This window comes from Denticeps clupeoides, chromosome 4 (genome assembly GCF_900700375.1).
Source record: "Denticeps clupeoides chromosome 4, fDenClu1.1, whole genome shotgun sequence".
Classification (NCBI taxonomy): domain Eukaryota; kingdom Metazoa; phylum Chordata; class Actinopteri; order Clupeiformes; family Denticipitidae; genus Denticeps; species Denticeps clupeoides.
In genome coordinates, this window is record NC_041710.1 from 12,076,761 (window position 1) to 12,103,053 (window position 26,293).

Sequence of the window (26,293 nt, forward strand, 5' to 3'; positions counted from 1 at the left end):
TTAAATGAATTGTAATTATTTGTCAGTAAATGTTTTGAATAACAATAATTGCACATACATTCCTTGAACTAATACACATATTCATGATTAGTCTGATAATGAAAACAAACTTTCCCTTTAGAAAGCAGATTTTTAAAATATTTTTTTAAATAATGTGATTTCCTGTTTGTATTATATATTTTTTTTTATATAAAATAATGCAGTACACAAACATGTCATGTAAACATTATAAATTACTTAAAGGTGACTTTTTGTATAATTACAAAATGTCTTACTTCATCTCTCACCCTTCCTGACAGTAGATGTTAGATTGGATCGCATCTATTCTGCTGCTGCTGCTTTTCCCCAACTCTCGATTACAGTGTTCGAGTCTGTGTTACGTACACAGTCATGCACAATGAAAAAGCCTAGTGGTCAGGGGTGACCATGACTGCAACTTTAATTGCTTTAACAACTGTAGTGCTTCTATTTGGCAATAATAGATTATACATTATTTCCAAACACATGTCTCTCACAGTTGTTCGGGTACAAGTTGACAAAGTGTAAGCAGCAGAAGAGGTTTTGGGAGTTGTTAGTCTGCAGATGAAAATTGGTCAGTGTGTCTTTAAGACGCTGCACTCTTCTGGCCGGGACACAGAGACGCCTTGGGGTCTGAGACTGAAGCAGAGTCTCAAGACTGAACTTTTCGCCTTGTGTCTGAGAGGTAAGCGTATTTTTGGATTATTTATTTATTTATTTATTTATTTTTAATATATCCCATTTTATACAGAAACTGAGTGCATATTTCCGTTATATATATATTCTTTTTAATTTTAACATGTCGGTTATTAGTTTTTTTTTTTATCTATGTGTGTGGTTATTTGTTGTGGTTAGATAAATGCTAGATATACTCGCCCTGAACCACCTTTCGCTCTGATAGGTTCTGACTTCAGGATGAGTGGGACAGGTATTTTCCTCTCTGTAGCATCTGCCACGGTCCTCTTCCTCCTCATCTGTGCTTCATCATGCTGGGCTTGCAACAAAGCCCTGTGTGCCAGTGACGTCAGTAAATGCCTGATTCAGGTGAGAGCTGGATCATTCTTTTGGTTTTAACATGATAAACAAAACTATGGCTGTTTCAGTGGCATTTTTAACTATTGTAAGAAAGGGACTTTTCTGTTTTCGTGTATGAAATTTTTCTCTTTGTTCCAGATGTTTATTTCTTGTAATTGTTTCACTGTAACTATAATTAGTAATGGGCAGAATATGAATACCTTAGATTCTTTTTAAACATTTGTCTTCTGTCCAGTATAACTGGCATTAAGGCTTAGGAATATATTTTCCAGTCCTAACACAGAGGACCTCTGTTGTCGATGTGGAAAACTGGGCGTGTGTCCACACACACTATACTGGGTTACATTTTCCCTGGACCCAAAAAAAAAAAAACTAGACTTTTTTCCTTTTCTTTCTATTTCTAATTTCGAACTAAATTTAATATCTAGAGCTGTACTGCGGCATGATTGTTCGCAATGTGGCCTACAAGGTTTGAATGGACACTTGCATGGTCCCATTGTTGGTTTTCTCCAGGTCTTGTGGTTTGCGTGTGTAAGTGAATTGTGTGTGTGCTCACTTGGTGGGCTGGCTCTGCCAGCCGCATCGCTGAGTATAGGACCAAAGGATTGTGGAGTGACTGAGTGAGTGTAATAAACTAATGAAATTGTTAGATTGACCCCCGCCAAAAAATATATTGACACCCAAAATGACAAATTTGTTCATATAAAACAACACAAATGAACAACATATATCTTCATGTTGGCGAGGTTACAAGAAATATTTTGTCACTTTCACCCTTCTGTTCAGTTCATTGGATCTCAAATTGTTTTACGCAATGGTACTTTTTCTAGTGTTACCACAGGGGTCTCTAAGATTAATGTGAATGCCCTTATTACTCTCAATCTAGTTGTTAATATCTTCAAAAGTGACAGTGAATGACAGTTTATAATAAATAATATTCATTTTCAGAATAACATTGCCTCCGGTGTAAACTAGTTCAATATGTCTGCGACAGCATTTTAATATGGCATCAACTTTATACTTTGCAAATCCACAGTTGTTGGCTATTCATTGTCTATTCAGACAAAACATTTCCCCGCTTATCGGACTCTTGTGGGATCATATCTTAAATTCCAATATGTGATCATTTCCCGTTACAAGGGTAATTGTAAGTAATTTCAAGTAACAAAAAAACCTTAGTAGGTGCTTGTTTTGGTTCAAATTTCACTTCCATTTCTATTAAAAAGCTTTGGTTTTATAAGTAAATCTGTTTAGTACAACCTTCCTGATTAATGTATTTAATTTTTTTTTTTTTTTTTTTTTTTTTTTTTTTTTTCTTTGACATGTTTATTCAGTATTTACAGATAGATGTACAATCACTTTAAGGTATTGTGACTTGAATTTCACTTCAAAAATACAGAAACAACTTAAGCAATAAAAACAAGTCTATAAACAAAAAGAATACACAAAATAAGAATTTAAATAATACCATAATAGAAACATGTCATTTATAACACACATATATACACACGAAAAAACCCAACAGAACCAAGACCATTCTTTATTATTATTATATATATATATTTTTTTATATAGATATAAAAATATAACCATCGCAAAACCCTAATTGACACACAAAACCATTTCTCTCACATTTGGAGATAAGTGATCTAAAAAGGGAGACCATACATTCTGAAAGCTATTTATATTATCCCTAAGCACAGCCGCCAGCCTCTCATGAGGCAGGACTGCAAAAATCTCTCTATACCATTGTGTGACAGAGGGGGGAGTATTTTTTATCCATCTAATAAGAATACACTTTCTTGCCACAAGTAGTAATTTGTCTAATAATCTATAACTTTTGGCATCAAGTTTCAGTGAAGTTGCTTGTCTTTTAGACGGGAGCCCCAAAAGAAAAAGGCCAGGATCCGCTTTCAGTTTTATCTTAAGGATGGTACTGATTTCATGAGCAACAAAATTCCAAAATCTTGAGATGAGCCTACACCCCCAAAAACAGTGAAAGTATGTCCCCAGCTCTGTGTGGCATTTAACACAGAGAGCTGGCACAGAGGAATCAATCTTATTCATTAATACTGGCGTTATATGTAACCTGTGTAAAATCTTATATTGAGTCTCTCTAAGCCGGTTACAAACAAAAGTGTATCGGACACTTTTCATAGCCTCCTGCCAGTCATCGTCTATATAAACATTACCCAGATCTTCCTCCCATTTCCGGGCCACCGTGCTCACCAGTCCAGAGTCATTAGCATATAAAAAGGAATAAAATTTAGAAATGAAATGAGCAGCATTGGTTGTATTGAGAAATAAACTCTCCAGCCTGCTAGGTGCTATGGGATCCGGTACCTGCTTTTGCTTTGAGATACCATAGTGCCGAATTTGCAGATATCCAAAGTGATGTTGATTTGGAAGATCAAACTTCTGTTGTAACTGTTGGAAGGACATTAAAGAGCCATCCTGAAATAAGTCCCCTAGTACACGAATCCCCTTCATATACCATGTTTTAAAGAGAGGTGAGCCCACGCCAGGAGCAAAATCCCGATTAGCATATATTGGATTCAGCATAAGTGTAGACCCATCTCTCCCAAAGAATCCGGACATCTGTCGCCAAACTTTTATGGAATTGTAGAGTATTGGATTTTTCCTCACTGAATCATCATATTTATGGGGACAGGCAAACAAGCTCCAGACAGATAATGGGGAGCAGGACCAGGAATCTATAGTAGGACACAGATCATAATAAGACCTAAACCATTCCCAAATGAATCTGGAGTGGCAAGCCCAGTTATAGTATAAAATATTTGGCATAGCTAATCCACCCAATTCCACTGGCATTTGCAAAGACCTGATTTTTTGTCTAGGCTTTTTTCCATTCCATATAAATCTAGAAAAGGCGCTTTCCAGTTGAGTACAGATTTTCCTGCTTAACCATAAGGGTAACATCTGAAGAGGGTACAGTAGTCGAGGGAGAATATTCATCTTGATTAAACTTATTCTACCAAGCAGTGAAAGAGGGAGTGCTTGCCAGCGACTTAGATCACTTTTAATGGTATGAATAATCGGAGCATAATTAAGTTTCCATAATTTGTTTAAATCAACTGGTACATTAATCCCAAGATAAACAAATCCAGATTTTGACCATTTAAAGGGGAAGTTAGTTATAGATTCAGTATCAAAAAGACCTAAAGGTAATGCCTCTGATTTGCTGAAGTTAATTTTATACCCTGAGAATAAACTGAATTCATCAAATAATGATAATGCTGCTGGTATAGATAATTCAGGTAATGATAGAAACAATAGGATGTCATCTGCATATAGTGCAATTTTGTGCTCATTGCCACTTATCGATATACCCTTTATATCTGTGTTCTGTCTGATAGCCTCTGCCAGGGGTTCCAGAGCCAGCGCAAACAAGAGAGGGCTCAGCGGGCATCCCTGTCTGGTGCCCCTGGCAAGTGGGAAAGGACCAGACCTTAGGCCATTAGTAATAACACAAGACATAGGAGAATGGTAGATAGTTTGAATCCATCTTAGAAAATCTCCCTCTATACCGAATCTCTGCAAAGTCCCAAACAGGTAACCCCATTCAACTCTGTCAAAAGCCTTCTCTGCATCCAGAGATACAGAAATTGCCTCACAGTTTTGTTGACTAGTATATTGTATGACATTCAAGAGTCTCCTTATATTTGTGATAGAAAAACGTTTCTGTATAAATCCCGTCTGGTCTGGGTTTATAAGGTTAGGAAGAACCACCTCAAGTCTTTTAGCCAGCAACTTAGAAAGTATCTTAGCATCAACCCCAATTAGGCTAATAGGTCTATAAGAACTGCATGAGTCAGGTGGTTTATTCTTTTTAAGAATTAAAGAAATATTTGCCAAGTTCAAAGTGGGTGGAAGCCGACCATTTTTCAATGAGTCTACAAACATTTCAGTAAGTGATCCTGCTATTTCTTTATCCATTTTTTTATAAAATTCTGGACAATACCCATCCGGCCCAGGGGCCTTTCCACCTCTAAGAGACTTTATAGAATGAAGAACTTCTTCTTTTGTAATTGGCCTACAGAGGTCTGCTTGCTCTTCAGCTGTGAGAGAGGGCAGTCCAATTTTATTAAAAAAAAAATCCATTCTTTGCTCTGTCGAGTGGCATTCTGACGAGTAAAGATTCTGGTAATATTGTTTCATAATTTGGTTAATGTATTTGTTTTCAAACCTATGAGTCCCAGAAGTATCTTTTAAGGATGAGATTGCATTAGCCTCCGTCCTCCCTCTAGCCAAACGTGCAAGAAGTCGACCAGGTTTATTCCCTGACTCATAGAGTCTATGCCTGGCAAAGAAGAGAGATGATTCAACCTTCTTGGTTAATAGCTGATCTAAAGCCAGACGGGCTGCAGTAAGCTGCTGGGACACACCTTTGGAAGGTGACAGTTTGAAATCTCCCTCCAGAATCATAATTTTTTTTTCAAGTTCTACTATATTTTTCATTGCCGCTTTCTTTTTGGCTGAGGTGTAAGATATAATTACACCTCTTAAGTAAGCTTTTGCCGACTCCCATAAGACTGACGGAGTGACTTCAGGAGATTTATTAATTTCAATAAAGAAATTCCATTGTTGTTTGAGAAGCTGCAGAAACTTAGGACAGCTCAATAATGAGGGGTTAAGTCGCCACTGTCTACAATATGGATCTCTATATGGAGGACAGACAGTCACTGCAATTGGAGAGTGGTCAGACAGAGTCCTAATCCCGATGGAGCAATCCCCTGTTCTATCCAATAACTCTTGCGATATTAGGAATAAGTCGATGCGTGAGAATGTTTGATGGGGCTGAGAATAAAAAGTATAATCTTTTTCACTCATATGAGTTAACCTCCAAACATCAAACAATTCCAGATCCTTGCAAAATTCTGAGAGCCTAAGACTTTTCCTTTGCCTAACTCCTTTTGGAGGGGAAAGATCTATGGATGGTTCTAGAACGCAGTTAAAATCACCTCCCAAGAGTATACGAGAGCATGAGAATGAGGAAATGTCAGCCAATAATTTAGAAAAAAATTGAGGTTCATATACCGTGGGAGCATAGATACAGCCAATCACAACATGCTCCCCATATAAAATGCCTGAGAGCAATACATAACGACCTTCATTATCTGTAATAGATTTTTCAAATTTAAATGACAGATTTTTATGGAGAAGAATTGCAACTCCCCTACTATTAGACCTATAAGAGGAAAAAAAAACCTGGCCAACCCAGTTTCTCCGTAGCTTCATATGCTCTGTATCAGAGAGGTGAGTTTCTTGCAACAATGCAATTTGACATTTTTCCTTCTGGAAGAAAGAAAGAAGTTTTTGCCTTTTAATAACATGGTTAATACCTTTTACATTAAGGCTTATACATTTAAGGTCACTCATATTCAGAATGTACCACTATATTGAAATAGACTTTATAATATAGAAGTCCAAGCATGAAAGGGTTTTGTGTTGTTGGAACAGCAGAGAATGGTTAATGTATTTAATTTAATCAACATTTAATCACATCTGAACCATATTTTCTTAGCTCCAGATCTTATTATGGCCGTCTACTGGTCTGTTTACACAAACCCAATGGGTGTGTATTTCTCAGCTACTAGACTTAAAAAAGAAACACTGAAGCACACACATCAACATCAGTGAAGCTGTGTGTGTGTGTGTGTGTGCATGTGTGTCAGCCTGGTAATGATGCATGGTGACTCAGGGAGTTTAATGGTGGCCCTCTGTTTATGATGGGGATGTTTTAGTCTCTGTAGGGGCATAGATAGAGCAGGAGAGATAGAAAGAGACTGAAGCCAAAAGCACAAACAAAATAAAGAATACAATAAAAGAGACTAGAATTTATCTAGAGAAAGACTCGTTGATCTACACAGCAACTATTATATTTTCCTTCCAACTGAACACCCCTGTTCTGTAACCTTGATCATCTGGTTATTACTTCATTCTTTACCAAATGAAGAACATAAACAAATGTAGATGTTCTCTTTTCTGTCAGGTCAGGAGCTTCTATTGAGCTTTTTACTCTTGTTCATGTGGTTGTGTTTTCCTGTGTGCTTGTGTTTGTTTCTGCAGAAGCTATGCACATGCCGGCCTGTGGAAGGGAACTGTTCCTGTTGTAAAGAATGCATGATGTGCCTCGGCTCCCTGTGGGAGGAATGCTGTGACTGCGTGGGTAAATTAGTTGATAGTAAATTAATCACTTAATTCACCAGTTGCTCAGCCTGTTATAGCATTTGTTTCACTGGTGAGTGCCTTACTTTCCCATTCCCTCCATTACCACTGATTATTAGGAGATTTCAGAGAAACTGAGGTGTGAGGTGCTTTATGATTGGTTCATTGCACCACTGACAGGAAGTGGGTGTGAGGTGAAAGGAAACAGCAGCAGAGAAATAGCGGGCCTCAGAGTAATTGTTTTTCCCTTAGGAAGGAGTGGGAGTAGAGACAGGCATGGATGAGCTTTTAATCTGCAGCCTTAAGACATCTTAAAGATGTAGTTTTGGCAGGACATCACATCATTTTTCAAAATTCATTGTAAATATATACCCATTAGTGCAGTAAATTCTAGAATCTGTCATGAAATGTGGAGTCAAATAATGCAACTGAAGAAAGATTTTATTCAAAGAATATAAAGAATAAAGTCCACAGACTTTATAATTATTATATAGATGCAGTTAGCTCACAAAATTCCAATACTTTCATGCACCATTATCCAATATAGTGTTAGCTATAAGCCTAGATACAGCTTAATCAGTGTCATGATGGTAGCCCTGTTATTGCAATGCTTGCATGATGTGCATTATGTTGTGTGTGATCATGTGTTGCACTGAAGGCATGTGTAACCCCAAGGACTACAGTGAGTCCCCAGCTACATCTAAGAGCACCGTAGAGGAACTTAATCAGCCAATCCCCTCACTCTTCCGAGCACTGACTGAGGGTGATGCACCCCTCAACATGATGGTGGTCTCCTTTCCTGTGGCTGAGGAGCTCTCTCGCCACGAGAACCTTGTGTCCTTCTTGGAGACACTAGAGGACAGGCACAAGAACGTTTCATTTCCTGGCAAACGTATCCATGCCAACAATGACAACAAAGGTACTATTGAATTAAGACACTTCTGTCTTTTGTCACCTGTTTCCCCTCTTCAAAACGTGACATTAAAATAACAAGGTTCCTGCTGTCTGGACTGTAATTCTTCATCTAAATGTTCCACTGAACCCCTCTCTCCCCTCCCACCATTTTTTCATAACAGATAGCATGTGCACGGTGGTCTACTTCGATGACTGCGTGTCCATCCGTCAGTGTAAAAAATACTGTCAGTCCATGGGAGGTTCCAAGTACCGCTGGTTCCACAATGCCTGCTGCGAGTGCATTGGGTCTGAGTGTGTGGACTATGGCAGCAAAGTGGTCAAGTGTATGAACTGTATGTTCTGAAATGACTGTGGGTGTGAATATTCAGTCTTGGCTCTTTTCATTTAAATCACTCTTATTTCTAGATCAACCATGAAATATGTAATCGAACATCCATATATAAAAGGTTTTATATATAAAAAGATTTTAAACAGGAGACACATTTGGAGGAGCTGTAATGCAGTATAATTACAATACAATACGAAATGATATGTATTCAAATGTTTGTAAAATGTTTATAACCCTTGTATTTTATTCATTGGATATGTATAATGCCTTGTGTTTTTTTGTTTTGGCTTTCTTTCGTAGTAAACATACATCAAATTATTAAATTAAAAAACAAAACTGAAAAATTACATGTACTACAAATCGTGTGTGCAGTCCAGGTAGTTCCATATAGTGGCAAAACAAAGATGAATCTGTTCAAGTTCAAGATGCTTTATTGCCATTTCAGCTACAAACATGTTAACTTAAACAAAGTTACATACAAACATAAAGTGCATGTGTACATCGACAAACCAGGCTAAAAAGTGCAGGGCAAGATCAACCTTTAACACAAACAAAAAACATGTATACAACAAAGAAGACAGTCAGCACTAAACCAGTGAAATGAATAGTGCAAATGCTGCTGTAATAGTGCAAAAACTCTCACGCAATGGCCGTGAGACACACGCATCTTCACACACTCTCATGCCAGACCTCCGATTTCTATTTTATCTCGCTGATATGGCTGGCCAACACCACTTCGATCAATGATTCCTGAAAAAGCAGAAAGGTCTTCCCTCCTGTGCACATTCCTCTATGGTAGGTGGCACATCTAGTGGAGCTTTCTGTTGAGAGCTGTGAAACGTTACTAGGCATGCCCAGTTATACTGCCGTAGCATGGAAGAAAACCTGTTCCATCTGACTTTGTAGTCTTATTAACCTTTAAATATCCTTTTTTTTGCATTGAAACAATTTTCCTGTATATTATTTCAAATAATTTCAGTAAGTACAAATAATATTATTCAGTGTGCTCAAATTCATCTCATGAAATTCAGGGTCATCCGGCAAACTAAGCATAAAAATTGATGCAGCTGGTCAGAATGCTCTCAAAAGTTCCTCTACAGAAGTGGGTGAGGATGGGTGGTGGGAGACCTCAGCCTTCGCAGGAATTAAAGAAGCTGCTGGGACAGTAACTCCTCTAGATGAACACAGAGGTTCTTCTTGACTTCAGTGGAGAGGATTCTCTTCTAAAGTCAATAATCATCATGTCACTGACACATTTGTGTGTACTATTGCAGTGTTAAGAGAAATTAACATTTTGCTCAGCTGGTTATCTAGAAGCTTTACCATCTGGTGGAATAAATGATTTTGCCACAATTCCACACCAGCCTCACAACAACTCATTTGTTAAGGAGAAACATTTGCCATGTCAAAGAAGCTGAGTGAGAAATAGTACATAAGGCTGGCAATTTTGTAATGTAGGTCCATATAGAACATTGTTTAATAATTAATATTGTGCTTGTGATAATAATGCCGGAATATTTTAAGACTAATTTGCGTCTACATTTTGCACTCCAAAAAGCTACCTAGTCGTTCAACCAATCATTCGCGGGCCGAGGAGTTGATAATATGGAAGTTGTAGTTTTTATTTACGTGGATCTAAGCATTAGGCAGACTCAGGGAACTACCGTTCCCGACATGCATCTGCCTAGCGTCGCTCGCCCCAGAGTTCACCTCCACACGTAAACAGGCAACAGGAAGCTTCGCTTGAATTGCCCGAGCAGGTCCGTGTCTTGGTTTATTTGACTGATTTATGTTTTTACAAGAAAAAATTGAACTCGGCCATGTATTTTGTGACTTCAAGTACACTTTGAACGACATGCTAATGTTAGTGGCTAATCGCCAGTTCGATAGTGGACTCCAGAGTCGACTAGCTGTCGTGCTAGTCGTAAGAAGTTGTTTTCAGACAAATTCCCAATTATCACACAGTAATGTCCGCTTGTGTTAGCTGTTGCGGTAATCGCGTAACGTAATTCGTTGTCCCGTGTGTATTGTGTTGTGTACTAATTGTTTTGACGAACAGCACATTTGCTCTGAAAAAATTAAATGTTCACGTTAGCTGGCTAGCGAATCTTTTGTGAAGAGCTGATCTACCACTACAAAATGTGATCTCATTGTTTATAGGATCGATTTCTGTCGTCTCTCTTCTTCTAACATTTATTTTGAGGTCATGTGCAGTTTATTCATTCCCTTTGGCAGTCTTTACCATAGTGACAGGCGTTTAGTTCTACGTCCCTCTATGGAAATAATAAATGTATATTATAATTAGATTAGAAATTAAGTATCTATTTGACAGACAGACTCTTAGATCTGATAAAAGTCTTCTTCATGGTTCTGAGATGAGAACAAACGGAGGTCTCTCTGATGACAATAATGGCCACTCCCATTTTTGCAATCGTTACAATAAATTCTTACTAATTGCAATAATCTTCCTCAAACGTGTGGATTCTACACACTTAGAGCGCAGTAGCTTTCATCTCAAAGCTGTCAACATCTTGGTTAAGGCAGTTCTCCTGTCTTCATTATTTAGTCAGTCTTATATGTATAAATGATAACGTTTAGACATGCCTTCCAATGACAAACTAGCCAACTGTCACTTTTTTCTCTGTGCCATGTACGAAGTGAACAAAAATATATATGTAAGTATGGACTTCAGTTTTTTATTTGAGAATTGGCGCAGGATGGCAACTTTACAAATCTTTAGTATTAAATCCTTTTCTGTAGGTCTGGAGATCTTACATTGGAAGTATTGTTTTTGTGTGTGTTCAACTTGGCAATATTCTGTTGGAGTTTCTGACCCTGTGCGTGTATGTTCTCTAGCTGCTATGATGATGTGGTACACATTCGCCTGAGCTGACTGAAAGGAGGGCAGCGCAGAGATGACTGAGTGCTTCCTGCCACCCAGCAGCAGCCCTGCTGAGCAACGGAGATCGGAGCACCCTGGCGGCGTCGCCCGCACTCCCAGCTCTGAAGAAATCAGCCCCACCAAGTTCCCTGGCCTTTATCGTACCGGGGAGCCCTCACCCCCCCACGATGGTCTCCACCATGAGCCGCCTGATGTCGCCTCTGATGACGACAAGGAGCACAACAAGAAAAAGAACAAGTTCAAAAAGAAGGAGAAACGTAGTAAGGCCTCTTTCCTAATGCAGTTTTTAACTTGTTTCTCAGTTCCAGAAATAGACAAAGCATGCTGTAATTTCTATAAATTCACCATTTCATGTCTTTGCTTTGAAAATTTGAGAAGGAATTTGCATTAAACCTGCATTGAAATTAGTGACTTTTTAAAATGTGATTTAGTGATTTTTAAAATGTACCATTTAATCATTTTCATTAGATATCTCTGTATCCTGTATAGCTACTGTACCCCAGCATGTTTTGTACTCTTCTTGTGGGGAAAAAAAAAAGTTTTCCCTTCCAAATGCTTCCTGCTGTATCAGTTGGTTTCCATGACTATATTTAGCTGCCACTGTGCAGCCAATAGCATTGGGAGGAAATAACACGTTTTGTGGGCACACCCAGTCCATCCCTGCTAGTAAAGGTGCCTTTGCCTGTGGATCCTAACAAAAGCTGTTGATCGCTTTGGTCCACACTTCTTCTCCACGTATGCATTTGAAGGTTAGTTTTTAATTCATTCATTGTTCTTGTGACATTTTTCTGGCCGTGGAGAGTTGGTTGGTCTCTAAAAAAAGGATTCGGTACAAAAGGTGCTCTGGGAATAGCTCTACATTGAAAGCTGACCTCTTTTTCTCTCTCACTTCCCCTCTTTCTGGCGTTCTCTGATTTTCTCTTTCTTGCGTGTCCTATAATGCTGTTTTACTTTTCTCCTGACTTTGTCAGGTTTAGATGGAGAGACAGTGTAGAGGGCAGGGTCTTTCCATTTGGACTATTTAAGAAGATATGAATGTGAATATAGACTGATCTCTTCTTCAGCTGAGGGCTACGCAGCCTTCCAGGAGGACAGCTCAGCAGACGAGGCGGAGAGCCCTTCCAAGATGAAGCGCTCCAAAGGCATCCATGTGTTCAAGAAGCCCAGCTTCTCCAAGAAGAAGGAGAAGGATTTCAAGGTGAAGGAGAAAGTGCCCAAGGAGGAGAAGGGTAAGGACAAGAAGTCCAAAGACCTGACTGCGGCTGACGTGGTCAAGCAGTGGAAGGAGAAAAAGAAAAAGAAGAAGACACCCAGTGCTGAGCCGGAGGTGGTTCCCACAGAGATGCCCGCAACACTCCGGCCAATATTTGGAGCGCCACTGATGGAGGCTGTGAGGCGCACTGCCCTGTATGATGGCATCCAGCTTCCGGCCATCTTCCGCGAGTGTGTGGACTACATCGAGAGCTATGGGATGAAGTGTGAGGGCATCTACCGTGTGTCTGGTAAGCTCTACACATTTTTTAAAACCTGTGCATCAACATTTTCCTAAACATGATGATTATCTAGATTTTAATGAACGTATTAGACATAAATAGTTTAAGATATTTAAGATGTATAGTTGCCAAGGGTTCTATCTTAAAAGCCATTTTTTAAATAAAGCCTGTTTCCAGTCATTATATAAAATGTCTCTGAACATGATGTTCTGACCTTCTGGCTTCCCCATCAGGTATGAAGTCGAAGGTAGACGAGTTGAAGGCGGCTTATGACCGTGAGGAGTGTCCATGCCTGGAGGAGTATGACCCGCATACAGTGGCCAGTCTGCTGAAGCAGTACCTGCGCGAGCTGCCAGAAAACCTCCTGGGCCGCGACATGGCACCTCGCTTCGAGGACGCATGTGGCCGACCTACTGAGGCAGAGAAGGTGCAGGAGATCCAGAGGCTTCTGAGTGAGGTGCCTGAGGACGGCAAACTCCTGCTGGCCTGGCTCATCACACATATGGACCACGTCATTGCACGAGAGGCCGACACCAAAATGAACATACAGAATATATCCATTGTTCTGAACCCAACTGTTCAGGTGAAGATTTTTTTTGTGCATGTTATTATGTTAGAAAGTAAGATCCTCATTTCCAAAGCTTCGGCCCACTTACTTTTAGAGAATAGGGTTCCCACAGGAGGCGGGGCTTGACTTCTGCTCTACATACTGCCTGTATATAGAGCAGCTCTGTGTTGAACTGCACGAATGCCTTCTCTTGCTGCACTGTAGATTGGGAACCGTCTGCTATATGTGTTCTTCACACACGTGCGGGAGTTGTTTGGTGAGGTGGTGCTGAAACCGGTTGTCCGGCCCCTGCGCTGGTCCAATATGGCCACCATGCCTGCCTTGCCTGAGACCCAGGAGAGTATAAAGGAGGAGATCAGACGACAGGTTGGTAGCAGCTCTGTATATTCACAGCAGACTCCGAGCTGTGCACTCAAAATACACACAATCGAAATCCAAGTCCGACAAACACAACACTGGTTAATACAGTACAGGCCAAAGGTTTGGACACACCTTGTTATTTAATGGGTTGTCTTTATTTTCATGACCATTTACATTGGTAGATTCTCACTGAAGGCAGCAAAACTATGAATGAACACATGTGGAGTTATGTACTCCACATGTGTTATGTGAGGTGAAATAACTGAAAACATGTTATATATTCTAGTTTCTTCAAAATAGCCACCCTTTGCTCTGATTACTGCTTTGCACACTCTTGGTTCAAGAGGTCATCATTGCTCCGTGTCCTGAAGTATGCAAATATTATCTCTTTTAAAACAAGTTCGGTATGCAAATGCATCTATTCTTGCTCAACATGAGTACAGGTTGAAATTAATATTCAAATGCAGCTTCAAGGAAAATGGAATATGAAATATCTGGTATAAAATGAAATGATGTGTATTTGTGTGTTTTTCATTTTTGTGTTCAGGAGTTCTTGTTGAATCGCTTGCACAGGGACCTGCAGGCAGGCGTGAAGGATCTGTCTAAAGAGGAGCGCCTGTGGGAGGTGCAGAGGATCCTGACTGCACTCAAACGCAAGCTGCGCGAGGCCAAGAGACAGGCATGGGCCTGCACAAACACACACACACACACACACTTTTAACTGTCAGTTGTGTTAGTTATGTAACATCAGCACATTGAAGATTTTTCATAAATGACAAATATAATCATATAAATAAAACTACAACACAGCATTATATAACAGAACATTCTTTGTTCAGAAAATGAAAATAAAACTTCTCTGAACAACAGGAGTGTGAGACAAAGATAGCTCAGGAGATTGCCAGTCTTTCCAAAGAAGATGTTTCGAAAGAAGCGATGACTGAGAATGAAGAGGAGGTGGTCAACATTTTACTAGCCCAGGTGAGGACTGGCTGGTGGAAGATTCACTCTTTCTGCCTGGATAACTACCCATTAGACTGTGCCAGTCTGGGTCATGCATTAATTCATATTAAATATATCTCTCTTTTTCCTGTTCTTATTAGTGGATATGTGTTAATTATGCCTTCTCACATGTTCTATGCAGGAGAATGAGCTTCTGACAGAGCAGGAAGAGTTGATTGCTCTTGAGCAGGTTCTGCGCAGGCAGATTGCCACAGAGAAGGAAGAGATAGAGAGACTGCGTGCTGAGATTGCTGACATCCAGAGGTCAGATGTCACATAGTTCACTTTTCACTGGTAGATGCTTTATGTTTTCGTAATATCACTTTCTAGAATTCTGTTTGGTATCACGCTGCTCTTGTTTTAGTCTGCTGTGTGCAGAGATGTTTTTTTTTTTTTATTGCATTAGTGTTCACTTTTTCTCCGTTGTTGGATCATGTTGTGTGCAGCCGGCAGCAGGGCCGCAGTGAGACAGAAGAATACTCATCAGATAGTGAGAGCGAGAGTGAAGATGAAGAGGAGCTGCAGCTTATCCTGGAAGACTTACAAAAACAGAATGAGGAGCTGGAGGTAGGGCTGAATAAAAGAAGTACTGAAGGAAATTATTCACATTAATAATAATGTAAATAAGATAATAACTGGAGATTGTGAATTAACTTTATTCAGAATTAAATTGCAACCTTGTTTATTGATCCTTATACTCTAGTTGCAACTAGCCATTTTGATTGGATGAAAGAAATCTTGGTAGTGACAATGTCTCATGAGATTGACTCTGATGAATCTCTCTAAATATCATTCTGCTAGAGTTACACTGCCTGTCCAAAAATGTCGCACACTCTAATATTTAATTTGATTGCCTTTATCCTTGATTTCTGGAGGCCTTCGCTGTTTCGCTGTAAATTTTCCACCAAGAACAGTTGGACCACTGTGCAAATTCTTTTCAAGCACATCCCAAAGATTGTCAGTAGGGCTTATGGTCTGGAGAATGATGTCTCATTCTCCCTGAACCACCCTTTAACTATTTGAGCCTGATGACTGCTGGCTTTGGCAACTTGGAATATGTCCGTGCAATCAGGGCAGAAGAAATTCACCGATTGAATAACCTGCTCATTCAGTATGTTCAGGTAGTCATCTGCAACTGCGCCATCTGCACCCACTCCAGACCATAGCGCTGCTGCCATCAACTCTCTTCTTTGCTCCTTTTACTCTGGAACAGACCACATGGCCTTCTTCCATTGCTCCAGAGTCCAATCTTTATACTCCCTGAATAAGTGTGTTTTTTTCCTGATTAGCCCACTGATCAGTGCTTGACCTAAACAGGCTACACCACTGTTTAGTCGCAGCCCTTTGAGGTCGCCAATCACCATCAGTGATGATAGGTTCCCACTATGTGAGGGAAGATCTTCCCACTGTGTCTTCCAAGAAGATACTCACTGCATCAGTTTGGGTTAAATAATTTGAAATGTAATAATCCATGCATTTATAATCCAATGGGAGGCTCTTACTTATTTGCTTTTTTTTTCTGGACAGGCAGTGTATATAGGCTAGCAGCAATTTAATGTGATAGCGATTAGGAACACCTGGATTAGAGATGAGACTATTTGTCAGTCCAACCATGAATAAATACCATTTTATTTTCAGAAATCAGAAACTCAAGTCTTTTCACTTCTTCAGATGTGAAATTCTTCTCAAAGTGACTAGGCATTACAATATTATCTTTTCTGATTATGGACCTCTGGTTCCTTGTCTCCACTCAGAATAAGAACACTCATCTGAATCAAGCTATCCATGAGGAACAGGAGGCCATTCTGGAGCTGCGTGTACAACTCCGCCTTCTACAGAGCCACAAGCTGCAACAGGAGCTAGTCGCCCCGCCCACAACCTCTGAGCAGGCTGCTCCAATCCAGCCGAGTCCTGAAGAGAGAGCAGTGCGTCTGGGTGATGACCAGACTAGCAAACGTGGAGGTGGAGTTAGTGCTCCCCCAATCACTATGACAACCCCTGGTGCCGCCGCAGCACCAGCACCACTACCACTAGCAGCAGACACCGTTTCTGTGGTCAATGGGAAGCCAACAAAGGATGCTCTGAAGCCCTCCCCAAGTAAAGACAGGAGGGAGTGAAGGTGCCTGAAGCCTCAGCTGCCCCCCTTCTCTTTTGCATGACCATTCCTGTTCTCCTGCAGTCATATGCCACTGTGTCCATCTTGTCATTTGTCAATAGTCAACAACAACAACAGCAAAAAAAAAAAAGATTGACCCGTGGTGCTTGTGCTTTTAGATTGCGAGTGTGAGTCTGGGTTGGGGGCAGGTTTGCAATCCAGACTTTATATGGACGAGTGAAGAGCCCCAGTAGTGTCATTAATTTTCTCCCATTCATTTCAGCACTGACATTCAACCCCCATCCCCTTCTCATCATGGCTAGATCTGGGTATAATAAGCATTTTTTAAATGTTCTGTCTGATCCCAGGTCTGACCAGGATTGTAAACCATTGTGCCATAAAAATAAGAAAGGGTGAGAGGTAGGGATGATAAAATAATACAAAAAAAGTGATGCAGAAGTGCCCTGTGACAATGAAGAGGTCATTATCTAGCTATATTGTTATATAATTACTCAGAGCAGTCTAAACTAATCACATTTTGAAGTATTTGTATTAAACAATTTAATAGTAATATATATGGTAAATATTTTAGTGCATTCCTGGAAGTGCAGAGACACAAATGAAAACAAAAATGTCCGTAATAACACGACTGAAAATGAATAACCTTAATCTTCTAGGCAACATTGTACATCAGGTATCCATACATTGGTAAACGATTAATAATGTGTCTTAAGTATAATGTTATTATTTGGAGATGTGTTTCTGATTGGCAGGTTGCCGCACACGCATGATGAACTGATGCACGGGCTGAATGTGGCAACTCTGAAGTGAAGTGCTGGCGGTAGTAAATTTCAACTCTACGGGCTGGTTTCCCAAAGTTATACTAATCTTTACATGAAATGTATTTGCAATGAAGGTTCTGCTTTTTAAAAGCACAATATAGCCCAGCACTAGGCTACACTCTGTATGAGAAACCGGCCGTTTTAACATGATTCACGTATAGGGATGAGACATCAGAATGTGTCCATAGTTCAGTTGTTATTTTATTATTATTACTATTTTTTTATGTTCTTTTTGGGAGTGGTGATAGGGGTGTATGTACATCCACCTTTCCTGTGAAATGATGAGCTTTGGATAATTGTCTGTCTGGATCTTTCTGTGTTGGGTTTGAAGAATTTGTTCGTCGTTCGTGCTTCTTTGTCCTTAATTAGTTGAACTGTAACTTAAACCTATACGATCAAACCAGACACAAGGATGGCTGATCGTCACCATGATGCCACATTCTGAATCCTTTCTGACTGATTCTGGCCTGTTGCTAATGAATTTACTTATACTGTACCTGGTTCCAGATTCTCAAATTATTTTTCATATTGTAATTCAGATTTTATAGCTTGTCTGTCTTTGCTGGCAGAATTATGCTGTGAAGAATAAAGTGTCAATCTGTGGAAAATAATTTATGTTTGGTCTGACTGGCTTTCATAATTATATGGTTTATTTAGCAATAAAAAAAGTCCCTCTGCTGGAATGACAGTCCATGCTTACGACTTGCGACCAGATTACTTAAGGAAGATATGGGGAAGATCTCATATGTACCTTCTTGCATTCTCCTGTCAACTCCATCCTGTCAACTCCAGCAGACTGGGATTGTCTCCACATCCCCGTGAGATGAACAACGCGCTGCTTCCACCCAGGCAAGGTGTGTGGAAGTGGAAAAGATGACATGCAGAATAAAAAAATAACAAAAAAACATCTGCATTCCACTTCTCCGCCGAGCTTCGAGCTGAGTCTTCAAACCCGGACCCACTGACCCACTCCAGCACTGGGAAATCCTCTCTCCCACTCTCTCTCTCTCTCTCCCACTCTCTCTCCCTCTCTCTCTCTCTCCCCTCCCTCTCTCTCTCTCCCCCACTCCCTCTCTCTCCCTCCCTCTCTTTCCATCTCTCTCTCTCTCCCTCTCTCTCCCACTCCCTCTCTCTCCCCTCTCTCTCTCCCCCCCTCCCTCTCTCTCCCACTCCCTCTCTCTCGGGAGAGGGGAGGCTGGCGGGTCACGTGACGGACACTGCTTCTGGTTTCCGTTAGATTTGTTAAAGATGGTCAGACTCGCCCTGCGCTTTAATAAAGAAGCGGCTTTCCACTCATGCTGGAATTAACAGACTGTACGGCTGGGCGAAGAATGCGAGACTCGTCGTGAAAAAAAAGTAAAAGAGTCCAAAATGGCTATAAGGGAACTGAAAGTTTGTCTTCTAGGGGTGAGTGGAGAAAAAAAAACCAGAAAGGTCTTCAGCTGGATTCCTTTAGTCTGCGGTTCCGGAAGGGAACAGAAACGAGTCCCGGCGCGGGTTTTGCTCCTAAACGAATGCTTTCCAGACGAGTTTCGTCGTGTTCTTTCTAACAACGAAGCGGTAACAGTCATCTTGGACTTGGAAACGTCATCGTCGGTTAAAATAGCTTCGTCTTTTCGGCTCCCGTCTTTTTACCCATTTCGTACATAAAATAAATCCCCGCTTTGTGGTGGATTATGGTTGCCGGGGTTGGGGTTCATTCATGAGAAAGTTTCTGTAGTTTGCAGGTTTATGCCAATGAAACATCAGCAGGCATTACGTCACATCTGCCGGAGCTCATTTCATGATCATAATGCAAACAGGACTAGAATTGTTCCTTAAAAGCCACCATCACAGTCGTAACAAGCGCCCGCGTTTTATGACGGATGTGTAGTATTTGCCAGAGCTGCGTTTCCAGTGAGCGCCTGGCGAGACTGTTGTTATCCAGCGGAATTCCTAGAACTGCGTGTTTTTGTCCTCTAGGACACTGGAGTCGGGAAGTCCAGCATCGTGTGTCGCTTTGTACAAGATCACTTCGATCACAACATCAGCCCGACTATTGGGTAAGAACCGCGCAGGACAATCAGTGCACCAGTTGTGGAAAATCCATGTGATTGTTTTACATTTGGAGTTGCTACGTTATTGGTGTATGTTTTTTTTTACGAGGAGGTTAAGGAATGCGTAGCTTCAAAGACCCCAAAACCTCCTGATGTTTTATCCTGTTTTATGAGCCCAGGTCTCACAGGCCACTGACCCGAAAGCCAAGCGCCTTAAGCTGCGATGTAGCGCGCATGCGCAAACCGCCGCGCTATAACGCCTCAGCGCAGGAAGGACCTGCAAAGGCTTTTATGTCAATTAGAAGAGGAGCACAATTAACATGCTCAATTAGCCTTGAGGAGTTCCCTGGCTATGGAAATTAGTTCCTTTGTTAGAAAAAAACTGAAACCTGTAGAATTACTCTGTTTTATGTGGTATTACCTTTATAATTAATACAATGAGAAGAAAAGTGCTTGATTTATAAGAATATATTAGAAATGTATTAGAAGGTTTTGGTCCTGGTTTCCACTAAAATCCATTAGACCATATCACCATATTTACATATTTACACCACAGTCTTTTTTGAGAATATCACTTTGGGGCATGAATGAAATGAATATAGTGACAGATCACACTGTTTCACCTCTGTCTGCCTGTGCTTGCAGCAACTAATCAAAGGATCTGTCTGTCTTCTGCTTTAAATGTCATGCCTGACCTCCAGTGCATCATTTTTAACCAAGACTGTTCCATGTGGTAATGAACTCCACAAGTTCCTGATCTGGGACACAGCGGGACAAGAGAGGGTGGGTATTTATTGATCTATTTAGCATAATGAAGTCAAAGAATATGTTATATGTAAAATATCATTTATACCATTATACCCATCAGAATGCTACCATGCAGTAGTATTTTGTGCGAAACACGTGTAAATCTTCCTCAAACCTCTACAATACCTCAGGCCTCACACTACACTTCTCCGTCACTCACTTGTTAACCTTCCAGCTAACAGCACTGTGTGATCCTGTGTCGTTCAGAGCTGCTGTGAATTGCTGTGTGCAGTGGAAGGAAGCTGCTGACATCAGCGACTCTGGAACAGCTGTAGAGCAGGGTTATGTGAGGTGGACCGCTGAGCTGGTGTAGGTGGTATATCAGCTGTACTGTTTGTGTGTTGGTGGGAGGTTGCTCACTCAGTGTGTGTGTGCCATGAACCCTTCCTTGCCTCCACCCAGGAAAAAGTTGCTCACCACAGCTTGTGGGTCAGAGTTTTTATGCTGTGTTGCTTTGTTCATATCCTGTCTCTGGTATAAAAACTGAGCTATAGTTCATATAAAACAATAATAGCATAGGTCAGCTGATTTACTGAAGCTGCTGTCTACCAATAGTTCCAATATTTCATGATAAAGCATCCCTAATCATATGTGTTTTCCTCAGTCAATCCTTGCCATCCTTTGTCAAACAAAACATACTGGAAACTTACACCATAGTGTGTCTGAGCAAGACACTTAACACGTAGTTGCTTCAGTAGGGACTGTCCCTGCAACTACTGATCTGCTAAATGGCATCAATGTAAAAATGTGATTATTTTAAGGCCCAAGGATTGTCCCTAGGGCCTACTTTCGTTAGTATTGGTGTAAAATGAAATGTGACATGCAAACTCATAATCATTCGCACATCGTTCATTGCTGGCACAGAGTAGCTTAAACCATAGAGTAATTATGGTAAAATGTCAGAACATTATTGTGATGGTCACTCGCTCGCTCACATTCCATAACTGCTTAGTCCTGTTTCTCAGGGTTGGAGATGCCAAGCCCAACCCGGGACACTGGCCGCAGGCCAGGGACTCACCCAGGGTGGGGCGCCAGCTCCCCGCAGTGCACACACACACCTTGAAACACCATTCATACATTCACACCTAAAAACAAGTCATGATCACTTAGTATGCATGCCGTTGGATGGTGGGAGTAAACCAGAGAACCTGGAGGAAACCTACACCAAACGTGGGGAGAACATGCAAACTCCATACACAGAGGCGAGCCAGGATTTGAACACCAACCTTGGAGTTTTGAGGCCATGTCACTAATAGTCACACCACCATGTTGGCCTCCCCATAATCATATTTATACATTGCTTATGGTTTAAATATGTGTTATATTGAAAAGATAAGGAATTATATTATTATATTAGGTGAAAGTATTGACAAAACCCATTGATTAATTAAATGATGTGATTGATTTCAGTTTCACTCCTTGGCGCCCATGTACTACAGAGGATCTGCGGCAGCAGTCGTTGTTTATGACATCACCAAGCTGGTAACTTATATATATTACTAGCGCATGCATTTCTCTCTATTAAAAAAGCAGCCAACTCTTACAGTCGATACTTTATTTAATGTATTATGTCATGGGATTATTGGTGAATAATGAGGAAGTGGAATTTTTCAAAAGTGTGAGTGCCTGTGTGTGTGTAGGACTCTTTCCAAACACTGAAGAAGTGGGTGAAGGAGTTAAAGGAGCACGGCCCAGAGGATATTGTTGTGGCTATAGCAGGAAATAAGAATGACCTGAGTGACATCAGGTAACAACATTCATGAGCTCAATACTGTATTGTTCTCAGTGAAACAGTGCTTAATGTCTTTCCTTTCAGATTTTTGGTGTAGTTAAGATGCAGAATATGTGAGGAGCACAGATTAAATCTGACTCATGCAATTATATCTGCTTTTTCAGCAGAAAGAACTGTTATTGCATGTTTTTTATTTAAAGGTCCCATGACCATACCGTATTTATTTATAAAGCACTTTAACACAACCAAGGAGCTGACCAAAGTGCTGTACATTAAAAAAAAAACAATGATGATGAGATTTGGCCAGGATGCACCTTTTCTGTGTGTGTAGTGTGTAGAGAGAGCAGCCTATAGAAGTTGAGAAGGCATTCGTGGAATAACGTCATCAACATCATTCACCAACCACAATGTTTGGTGCAGACAGGAAGTCGTGTCGGCATTTTTCAGAAAAAAAAAAATTCAATGAAAGCAGAGTCTCACATGACAGAACTAAGAAAAATACATTTGTGCTCATTTTACATCCAAACACTTTGGAAGCCATGACGGATGGAGGAGATAATGTTTTAGGGGAGGGGTGAGACAAAGCATAAGAAACAAGAGGTAACCTTTCCCCTTATGACTGCATAAGTGGACAAATTCCAGATCCGTCTGTCTTGTATTAATATTAAATAATCTCACAAAATGAAATTTTTATGTCATGTGACCTTTAAGGAATAATAGTTAGACTACATTTAAATACCCTGGCATACCACTAGGTGGTGTCTGCGCCACAGTTTCAGAACCAGGAGTCTGTATTGTTGTGTTTGTTACTTCAGCACTAATTCAACACTGTTTTTGACACAGGGAAGTTCCCACGAAAGAGGCCAAGGACTTTGCTGAATCGATCGCAGCTATATTCATCGAAACCAGTGCAAGAAATGCAGTCAACGTGGAAGAACTGTTCCAGAAAATCAGTCAGTATCTGTTTATATTTACATCATATTTTACAGAAGGCCTTTGGTGTCTATGAAATTAAAAAAAATATATATTTTTTTCATAGAAATTTACAGGAATATGTTCTGTGAAATTATACACGATAATTGAGTAGATGAGTGGCTATTCAACAAAATAATAAAATCAATCTGTAAAAGCAATAATAAAGGCAGATAAACCACAAATTGTCCTGACCTGAGAAGAATCTTGAGAGTGACATAATGTTTGGCAACATTGGTTCTCTGGTGCATTGCTTTAAATTTTCTGACTTGTTTGCAGTGCAGTGTCACGTGACCAGTGCAAAAATGCATGAGTGCATCTATAGCACAACCTCAAATTCAAATGTCAAGAAATGTAGAAATGTTCTTTTAATGCAGCTTATATCTTCTAAACTGCAGTTTACCCATTCCTGTGCCTTATTAGGTCAGCAGATCCCACCACTGGAGAACCCGGAAGTGGATAGCAATGAGTCCTTCAAACTCACCCGCCAGCCTCCACCATCCAACCGACGTTGCTGTTAGAGACCGGCAGCCATAGGTGCACGTCCAACAAGCCTGTACCCTGTTGCCACTGAACAGGCGGCAGCAGATGACTCTTCCATCTCACTACACGCAGTTTCATCTGCAGCACCTCCACCTGACCACACCCCACAGCCACCAAGAAGGAGGGACCCCCCATCTCACAGACTGGTTGCAACAGGAAGAACCCGGGTGCCTTTAACAGCATTACATTTTGGAAGGAAAGGGTCACATCGAGCAGGGCCTACTGATGCAGTTTGGGTTCTGGCATCAATAATAGATTCAAGATAAACTTTCTGAGGATGTTTATCCATTAGAGCATTTTACAGGAACATGCTGTATTGTTGTAATGCAGACTCAGTACTGAGAGCCCTTTAGAGCCTGAAAGACCTTTAAAAGAATGAATGTAGCATTGGTGAGTGTCATTGTCATATGCTTTTGCTAAATTTAGTCAGAAGAGTTTACAGTTTCCTGCAGTTTAAGCACAACAGTACCTTCCAGTTCCTGATTGATATTGTATGTGTATGTTTGGTGTTACTGGTAAAGCGAGATTTTTCCCTGCCTTCCCAGTGCCTTAAAGTGACATTAGTGAACATGTAATAATAATAATTTGTGTTCATTATCAGATGAGTGGCATAAATTAATGTGTTTTTTTGTTTTTTTAAATGATGTATTGTTTATTTCATGTGAAAAATAGTGGGTGAAATAAGCACCCCTTAATGTACTCTATATTAGTTGTTAGTATATCATCAAGTGCCTTAAATTCTTGACGACGTGAATAATTTGTGTCATTAGCTGTTTCAAAGCCATGAATAACTGAATCTCCATCTTCATTTCAAATGTTTTAAACCCATGTTAAATGAACAAAAATTGGAGATCAATTTCCATTATACTTGCATTTATTGATTAATATAAATATTTTACATGTGTCAATACCGCTTTTACATTACACTTATGTTAATTGTGAAAAAAACCACACTTTTCCAAAAAGTTGTTTGAAACAAGATATAAGATATAAAAAAAGAAAATTAATGCGATCAGTGAAGACTCAATTTAACTCAGACCTAACTCTGATAGAAAACCCATATGAGTTTAACTACTGTTTAAATTGTAGTTACATTAGTTCATTCCAAGTACAGTTCATGGGCAGCTCATATTCTGTTTTTCTTTTGTAATTTCTGACTACAATGTTCCAAAATGTTGTATTTGGGTTAATTGTCTCCATTAAGCAAATGACTGACAGCACAATTAACAGATTACAGTTACACCAGACGAAAACTCAAACTAAAACACAAAATACACAGCAACACGTAGTGTCAAGTTTACTTATGCCTTTTTCTCAAATATTTGACCTATGCAGGTAATAAATTGTTAATAAAGTCATAATATTTCCGCTCTGTTTCGTCTATTGAGATTTCCTTATAATGAAGATCTCCTAATGGCATTTTTTCATAATGAACTGGTACCAGATCAGAATACTTGAATTCAGATTCAAATTGCCAGGTTTGAAATGATCATTTTAGTCACAAGGGACCACATATTTAGTCCTTCTCAGCTCTAGAGGTGGTGAGTCAAATCATGTAAGACAATTCCACGAGTAAAACGGTACTCTGGTGTCACCTTCAGATGTGTCTGCATGATTGAAATTAAGAGTCTTTGATCACTTTAACATGCTCCTATGAGGTTCATTCTCCAGTGCAGCAACATTCAACATGGAAAAAATCTAAAGTAAAAGTGAAAGACTATCCCTTCAAAATTCTGATTTCTGTTTTAGTACCATTTATCTCTTAAGAGGTTTGCAGCTCTACTCCTGGATCTCTTGATGTTCACACTGACGGATTCATTTTTGGATCATAGTGTACACTTGTAGCTCAAGTGGCACCTAAAGTAGTGCAGTAGTCTAAACTTGAAAATATATAAAAGGTGGAACAGTGCCGGTGACAAATTCTTTAAGTGACCCCCATAATTCATGGGTGAAATAAGTGGGTGTTGATGCACCATGCCATATTTTCTCACGTCTTCGGTCATTGCTTGTATTGTGCAGTCATCAAAATGTCATTCTTGTACTTCAGACTTTTTGACTTTGATCTACATTTATTTACTAATCTAAAACATCATCTGCAAGTTTTCCCCTGTTTCATCCTCTGGGACATTTTCACATGTAAGAATTGGTACATTATTTAGCTGAACAGAATAGAACACTTTTTAGTGCCAGGCGGTTGATTTCATGCTCACTGGTCCTGATATAATCAGACTCAGAGGAGCATTAATGAATGAAAACTTTTGCCAGGGGTCTTCCTGGACCACAGCGTTCGAGTCACTTGTCCTGATGACGCTCGTCTGTAGTGACGTCAGCGTTTTCCTCGCGATTACAGTCTAGCTGGGATTTAAACGGACTTTTCACGCCGGTAATTGTACCGCTCCACCCAGTAAAAAAAAAAAAAAAAAAAAAAAAAAAAAACACGAGCACGGTTAGTGGTC

General features: G+C 40.1%; 3 protein-coding genes across 3 annotated transcripts; all 3 read left to right on the forward strand.

Annotated features, from left to right (window-relative positions):
• The first annotated feature begins 657 nt into the window (after positions 1-657).
• twsg1a (twisted gastrulation BMP signaling modulator 1a) lies at positions 658-8,643 on the forward strand. The gene is made up of 5 exons (XM_028975804.1): positions 658-703; positions 920-1,062; positions 7,144-7,243; positions 7,901-8,161; positions 8,319-8,643. The coding sequence occupies exons 2-5, from the start codon at positions 934-936 to the stop codon at positions 8,498-8,500; spliced, it is 672 nt and encodes a 223-aa protein (XP_028831637.1). The 5' UTR covers positions 658-703; positions 920-933; the 3' UTR covers positions 8,501-8,643.
• A 1,507-nt stretch (positions 8,644-10,150) lies between these two features.
• On the forward strand, positions 10,151-18,358 carry ralbp1 (ralA binding protein 1). Its single transcript, XM_028977104.1, has 10 exons — positions 10,151-10,245; positions 11,342-11,647; positions 12,452-12,889; positions 13,114-13,463; positions 13,653-13,814; positions 14,356-14,487; positions 14,679-14,789; positions 14,953-15,074; positions 15,257-15,377; positions 16,565-18,358. The coding sequence occupies exons 2-10, from the start codon at positions 11,401-11,403 to the stop codon at positions 16,925-16,927; spliced, it is 2,046 nt and encodes a 681-aa protein (XP_028832937.1). The 5' UTR covers positions 10,151-10,245; positions 11,342-11,400; the 3' UTR covers positions 16,928-18,358.
• Positions 18,359-18,940: 582 nt separating this feature from the next.
• On the forward strand, positions 18,941-25,209 carry rab31 (RAB31, member RAS oncogene family). Its single transcript, XM_028977248.1, has 7 exons — positions 18,941-19,154; positions 19,710-19,789; positions 20,485-20,566; positions 22,001-22,072; positions 22,231-22,337; positions 23,166-23,275; positions 23,718-25,209. The coding sequence occupies exons 1-7, from the start codon at positions 19,119-19,121 to the stop codon at positions 23,813-23,815; spliced, it is 585 nt and encodes a 194-aa protein (XP_028833081.1). The 5' UTR covers positions 18,941-19,118; the 3' UTR covers positions 23,816-25,209.
• The last annotated feature ends 1,084 nt before the right edge of the window (positions 25,210-26,293 follow it).